Here is a 5,830-nt window from a genome sequence, read left to right as displayed (position 1 = left end):
GGGTGATATGGCACCCACAGGCAGGGACTGATGAGTTTGAGCCCCAGACCTCCCTGTGAATTTCCTCTGCTCGGTGAGTCTCCCCAGCCCCCTCCATGTGCGGTCCCTTTGTGTGGGGGTGTCCAGCCTCCCTGCCAGGTTCTCTGAGCTCCTCACCGGGGGCGCGGGCTCCTCTCACTTCTCCAGGATTTCCGGGGTCCCACAACTGCCGTGTGAAGGGTGCGTCGTCACCCTTATTTCTGTTTCACAGAAGTGAGGTGACTGGGTCTCTAACAGGGCTGCTTCACCGGGGTGCTGTTGGCCTGTGGGGCCCCCGACGGCTTTGTGAGACCTTGTCCCTCCCCGCCCCCGCCATGGGGCCTTCAGGCCTCTGGATGCCAGCGGCTCCCGAGTGTGGCGGGACACCTGGTTAGCCACCGGCAGGTAACTTGAGGCTTTCGGCTGGTGCCCTGCAGGCCGGGCCCCAAGGCTGGCCCTCCTGAACCAGCAGGACTCCTGGCCGGAGCTGCGAGTCCAGTGGATCTGTGGGGAGGGGAGACATGGGCGGGGCAGAGGTCTGAGCCCTTCGCTGCACACTGAGGTCGCTGGCCCCTCTCCCAGAGTGGCTGGGGTCCCTCCCTTTGCTGCCCCAAGTCTGAGCTCCTGTCCCTCCCCCTCCACCCCCCCTCTTGTTTTGAGGCTGTGTTCCTGGAAAGGTGGGGTGGGGCTGCCGGAGGGATATCGGGGTGTGCAGCCGAGGTAGCCGGGGGCAGAGGCAGGAGTGGGCTTAGGTTTCCCTGTTCTGGGAAAGAGGGGCGTCACGAGCCCCATTCAGAGCTCAGCACTGTTGTCACTAGGGAGGGAACAGCACAGCCCCAGCGGTGACAAATAACCCTCCGGGGGATGGTGCCCCCTGAGCCCCCACGGGCCCCTGCCAACAGCTCCTAGCCTGGCATGAATGGGGATGAAGTCCAAAGGACACATTTACATCCCACCCTCGGGGTGTGCACATATGTGTTTGGAGAATGCTGAGCACCCCCCCCAGCCCCTGGGCCCCAGCCCCCCCACACCACCCGGGGCCCGATGCCAGGTGAGCCACACACGCAGAGTCCCAGGCCTGCTCCCCTCATCCTTCCAACTTTGGGGGCGCCCTAGTCCCAAAGCTAACCAAGGAGGTAACTTACTGAAGAAAGAGCCCCCCGGATTTGCCCCTGTTCCTCTGGGAGTCTCCAGCTACCCCCACCAGTCCAGGGCCCATGGTCCCCAGGCTCACCCCAGGTGATGTTTATATTCCTGGGCTGTTTGTTCTGTGAACTGAACATCTGACACCTTTTCAGAGAAATGTTTTTTCATTGGGAACATCTGGAAACAGCAAGAACATCTGGGCTGCCCAGAACGAGCTGTTCCTTGGATGAAACTGTAACAGTCCTGTTCCCACTTTCCTCAGCTCCGTGCTCCTGGGGCCTGGGGGCTGACCCCCCACACACGGTGCCTGCCGGGTGGGCATCCAGACCCCTGCTTTCCTCACCACCAGCCCGGGAGTGGGTGCCCACCTCTCGGTGCCTTGAACAGACCCGCTGACCGCCAGAGACTGGGAGGTTGCAGGGACTCGAGATGGCGGCAGAAGACTTGTAGGACCCGGCGCCTTGGGGAGTCAGGAGGGCGTGCTGAGCCAGGGGCTGCGGTGCCCGCCTGCCTGCCGTGTTCAGTGGGCACCGGGACTGCACAAGGGACCCTCCCCACGGGGCAGGGGCGGGGCGGGACAGAGACTCCAGCTCCCGAACACTGTGGTTTCAGCCAACATTCTGCTACCTGGCAAGATCAAGCCAGAGCCTTTGAGTTTCTGAACCTCAGGGCTCCCCCACGCGGACCTCCTGGCCCCCACCCAAGAGGCCTGCAGCTGTGAACAGCAGGTCTGCTCACGGTGGCTGGGTCTCCTCTAAGCCCTCAGCACCCCAGCCCCCACCTCCGAAGCTCCCACAAACCCTGGCAAGCCGGGGCGGCTCAGCTCCCCAGGCCCAACATGGCCGCCAAGCAAGAGGCCTCTCCAGGCGCCTGGCCCGGGCCCACCGCTGCCCCCGGCACCCGCGGGCCATCCTCCCTTGGTGCTCGTCTTCCTGCAGGCCCGCCCATGGCAGAGGGGCCCCACCGACACTCATCCCCCGGTGCAGAGAGCTTGGGAATGCAGGTCCGGGGATGGAGGCTGGTGGGCCCTGGGCGTGATGGGCAGCGGGGAGACACTGGACAGGCCACAGGAGACTCAGAGGCCCCTGACTCCCAGGAATGCCCACTGTGCACGCGCTACGGTGCCCAATGGTGAACTTTGAACCTTAGCAGCCCAGCTGACAAGAGAACCTGCCTTCCCCCAGGGTCCCCAGAGAGCTGGTGCCTCCCCTGGGTCCCCATTTGCATGGCAGGAAGAGGCCTGATGGGGGAGAGGCAGGGAGGGGACAGGCTGCCGTCTGGGCAGTTACACGCTTTCCCCCGGAGCCTCTGCCGTTGCTGCGAGCTCGGGCCGGACTCGGGCGGTGACCATGGCCGGGCTGACACTGTCTCCCATGCCCAGCGCCTGGCTGGTGGTTTTGCTGCTGCTGCTTTCAGGTACAGCACCCGCCTGCCCCCCAGACATGGCCTGCTGGTCCCACTCTCTGCTTCCGCTGGTTCCATCTCCAGCTTTCTGCTACCTCCTCTTTCTGTCTCTTGCACTCGCTGCCTCCTGCCTCCCTCCACCGCCCTAGGGCCTAGGTCTGTGGGTGTCACTCAGGCTACGGGCTCAGGGATCTGGGGCCCAGCACCTCTCCTGCCTGCAGAGTGTCAGACTGAGCTGGGCCAGAGGGTTGGTGATATGACATGATGGGGAAAGAGCTGGGTCCAGGGGGAAGAGAGGAGAGCTGTGCACCCCCGGTGGGCCCCGCGGGCACCGGGCTGGGAGGCAGGGCGCCCCGGGAACAGATGCCGATCCAGAAGTGGCTTCTGGTCTGAAAAGAGAGTCCTCCCAGCTGCACCTCCCTCCTGCCTGACTCAGGCACCTCTGACGGGTCAAAGGCAGAGGGGAGCTGGGAGGAGGTCAGCTGTGCTCCCAGGCTACTCCTGTCTCCAAGAAACAGGGCCCAGAGTCGAGGGGCTTGGTGTTTTGTTTTGTTTTGTTTTTAAGATTTATCTTCTTTATTTATGCATGCAAGAACTGGGATACAGACCAGAGGCGCGGGGGGCCGAGGGAACAGGCAGATCGACAAAGTACACTGCCGAGGGGAGCAGCGGGGAGACAGGAGAGTTCTGCTGTGCCTTGTGGGTCAGCTCCCTGGCGGGGGTAGACCTGAGGCCATAGCACTCATAGTGCTGAGACTCAGCCCCTAGGCCACAAGGGGGGCCCGGAGCTGAGGGGCTTTGCAGCTCATGGCTCGGAAGGAGGAAGTGCGTCTTGGAGCTCAGAGGGTATGCAGGGGGTGGGGCACCTCACCTTCTTCCTCCCACCCAGCAGGTGAGCCGGTGCCAGCAGCCAACTCAGGAAACCCGCACCGGAATTTCAAAGGTCAGCACCTTCACCCCCACCCCGCCAGGGGGACACATGTGGGGTCCGCGCAGGCCGCTGTCCTGTGCTGCTCGCCCCTGGGTCTCCCCTTGGGGACTCGCATCCCCAGACCTCCTGGGCTCTCCCCTGTGAAGCCTGACTCGGAGGCCACCACCCTGGCCTTTCCCTATCCTGAGCTGGTATTTGTGTTCCCGTCCCAGAGACTGGGGGTGGGGAAGCCAGAGGGAACCCCACCAAAACTCGGGCCGGTCTGTCTGGCTGTGGAGATGGCCTCAGCTGTGGAAAGAACCTTGGGGCCTCTGACAGGCCACTCTCCGGAAGGGAGGCAGGAGGGGGCTTCCGGGGGTGAGGGAGGGAGGGGACCGGTTGGGCGGAGCGTGCTGGAGAGAAAGGGGGAGAGAAAGGGGGAGCAAGGCCAGGCAGAAGGGTAGTAGGAGAGGGTGGAGGAAAGGGAAGCGGGGAGAGATGCCCAGGGCCTCCGTCATCCAGCCAAGGCTTCTGTCGTCTCCCCCATGGGGGAGCATCGCCAGGGCTTCGGGGCTCAGGACTGCTCAGGGCCGGGAGGGGCGGGAGCTGCAGGCCAGGTGGGCCCAGGGAGAGCCAGGCTGCTGTAGCGGGCAAGCGCCGGTCATCAGGTTCCACGTCCTACACAAACTGCAGTCGGGGAGGGGGCGGGGTCCCGTGGCTTGACCTGTGGCTACTCACGTGGCTGGAGGGGTGAGGACTGAGAGGCGGGGTGGGTTGCGGAGCCAGGGGCCAGGGCCAAGGTCAGCAACCCTGGTGTCAGGAAGACATTCCCATCCCAACCTCGATGCCCACAGGAAGCACTTGTTCCCGGTTGTGGCAGATCCCACGTTTTGTGGCCAGAAAACGGGGCTCCAACGTGACCATAGCGTGCCACATGGAGAGCAAGGGCAATGTGACTTGGTACTGGAAGCCAAAGATAGACGCAGAGGCCAAGCTGCTGCCCCAGGAAAATGGCCACATCCAGCAGAAACAGGACCACACCATCTCCACGCTCACCATCTGGGGCATCCAGGTCCAGGACAACGGCATCTACTACTGCCATCAAGAGTGCCCGCTGGAACTGACCTTGCACACGGGCTGCGGCACGGAGCTGCGTGTCATGGGTGGGTGCGGGGGGGAGATTCGTGGGGGCGGCCCTCGGCGCGGTTCTGGAGCGGGCCCTGCCCCAGCCCGTCACAGGCACGGGGGCCCACGTGCTCGGGAAGATCGCTGGGGAGCAGGCCGGGGTGGGCGCAGGCCCTGGCGCGGGGCGCAGCCTCACGGCCCACCTCCCACCAGGGTTCAGCACGGTGGAGCAGGTGAGGCGGCGGAACACGCTGAAAGATGGCATCATCATGATCCAGACCCTGCTCATCATCCTCTTCATCATCGTGCCCATCTTCCTGCTGCTGGACAAGGTGACCGCGGGGGCCGGGAGGCGGGCGTGGGGCAGGGCCCAGGGCCGGCTGTGGGCTCACCTGTTCAGCGCGCCCTCCTTCAGGGTTGCTGTTCTTGCACCTCACCCCTGCCCCTCACCCTTCACCCCGCACCCCGGGCCACTGTCCCTGGCCCTCTCCAGCCTGCCCAGCAGTGGGCGAGTTGGGAGAAGCTAAGACGCCACTTTCCATCCCTTTCCCCAGGATGACAGCAAGTCTGGGATGGAAGAAGATCACACCTACGAGGTAGGAGCAGGGCACACTGAAGTCCTGAGGGTCTGTGGTCAGCGGTCACCATTTTGGGGGTGTTTGGGGAGCAGCCAACACCTGAGCTCTCTCTTCCGTGTCTCCAGGGCCTGGACATTGACCAGACGGCCACCTACGAGGACATAGTGACTCTGCGGACAGGGGAGGTAAAGTGGTCGGTGGGCGAGCACCCCAGCCAGGAGTGAGGGGCCGGCCCTCCCATCGTCGTAGCCACACCGGGGCGCAGCCTGCTCGGCGCTCACTGACTGCTTCAGAGCCGCCCGGCTCCCAGCCTGCCCTCCGCCCCAGACCCAAGTCAGTCTCCAAAACTGACCCACCGGATCTGCCTGCACCCCCAGGCTCTGGTCCCAGCTCTCACAAGGGCCTGGAGCGCAAGGCCACAGAGCAGTGGTTTGGAGCAGGACTTCTTTGGGGACAGACTGGACCCAGCCTCTGGGGGTGCTGTGCGGGGGGTCCGACCCACATTCAGGACGGGGGAGATGGAGAATGTGTGGAACCCGCAATGGACTCAGAGCAGACCGGCCTCCTCCTGCAGAGCCTGGGAAAGCCTGGCCCACCTCCACTGGCCGCAAATGCTGCCAAGAGCTTGGTCCCCTGCTGCCTTCTCCTG

General features: G+C 64.2%; 1 protein-coding gene across 3 annotated transcripts; it reads left to right on the top strand.

The window, feature by feature from the left end:
- The first annotated feature begins 2,507 nt into the window (after positions 1-2,507).
- CD79B (CD79b molecule, immunoglobulin-associated beta) lies at positions 2,508-5,405 on the top strand. 3 transcript variants are annotated; one of them, XM_004693436.2, is made up of 6 exons: positions 2,508-2,580; positions 3,458-3,511; positions 4,333-4,641; positions 4,817-4,935; positions 5,158-5,199; positions 5,307-5,405. In XM_004693436.2, the coding sequence occupies exons 1-6, from the start codon at positions 2,514-2,516 to the stop codon at positions 5,403-5,405; spliced, it is 690 nt and encodes a 229-aa protein (XP_004693493.1). In that variant the 5' UTR covers positions 2,508-2,513. The 3 variants fall into 3 exon arrangements, with proteins under 3 accessions (XP_004693493.1, XP_004693494.1, XP_004693495.1); XM_004693437.1 differs by having other exon boundaries at positions 2,514-2,580; positions 3,461-3,511; XM_004693438.1 differs by lacking the exon at positions 4,333-4,641 and having other exon boundaries at positions 2,514-2,580; positions 3,461-3,511.
- The last annotated feature ends 425 nt before the right edge of the window (positions 5,406-5,830 follow it).

The sequence above is a fragment of the Condylura cristata genome, unplaced genomic scaffold (assembly GCF_000260355.1).
Source record: "Condylura cristata isolate star-nosed mole 26May11 unplaced genomic scaffold, ConCri1.0 scaffold00038, whole genome shotgun sequence".
In the NCBI taxonomy this organism is placed as follows: domain Eukaryota; kingdom Metazoa; phylum Chordata; class Mammalia; order Eulipotyphla; family Talpidae; genus Condylura; species Condylura cristata.
The sequence above is the reverse complement of the archived record's forward strand: the minus strand, read 5'-3'. Positions and strand labels throughout refer to the sequence as shown.

Coding starts and splice junctions, on each gene's coding strand:
- CD79B (XM_004693436.2), top strand. CDS start 2,514: ATGGCCGGGCTGACACTGTCTCCCATGCCCAGCGCCTGGCTGGTGGTT. Junction 3,512..4,332: donor CCCGCACCGGAATTTCAAAG/GTCAGCACCTTC, acceptor CGATGCCCACAG/GAAGCACTTGTTCCCGGTTG. Junction 4,936..5,157: donor TCTTCCTGCTGCTGGACAAG/GTGACCGCGGGG, acceptor CCCTTTCCCCAG/GATGACAGCAAGTCTGGGAT.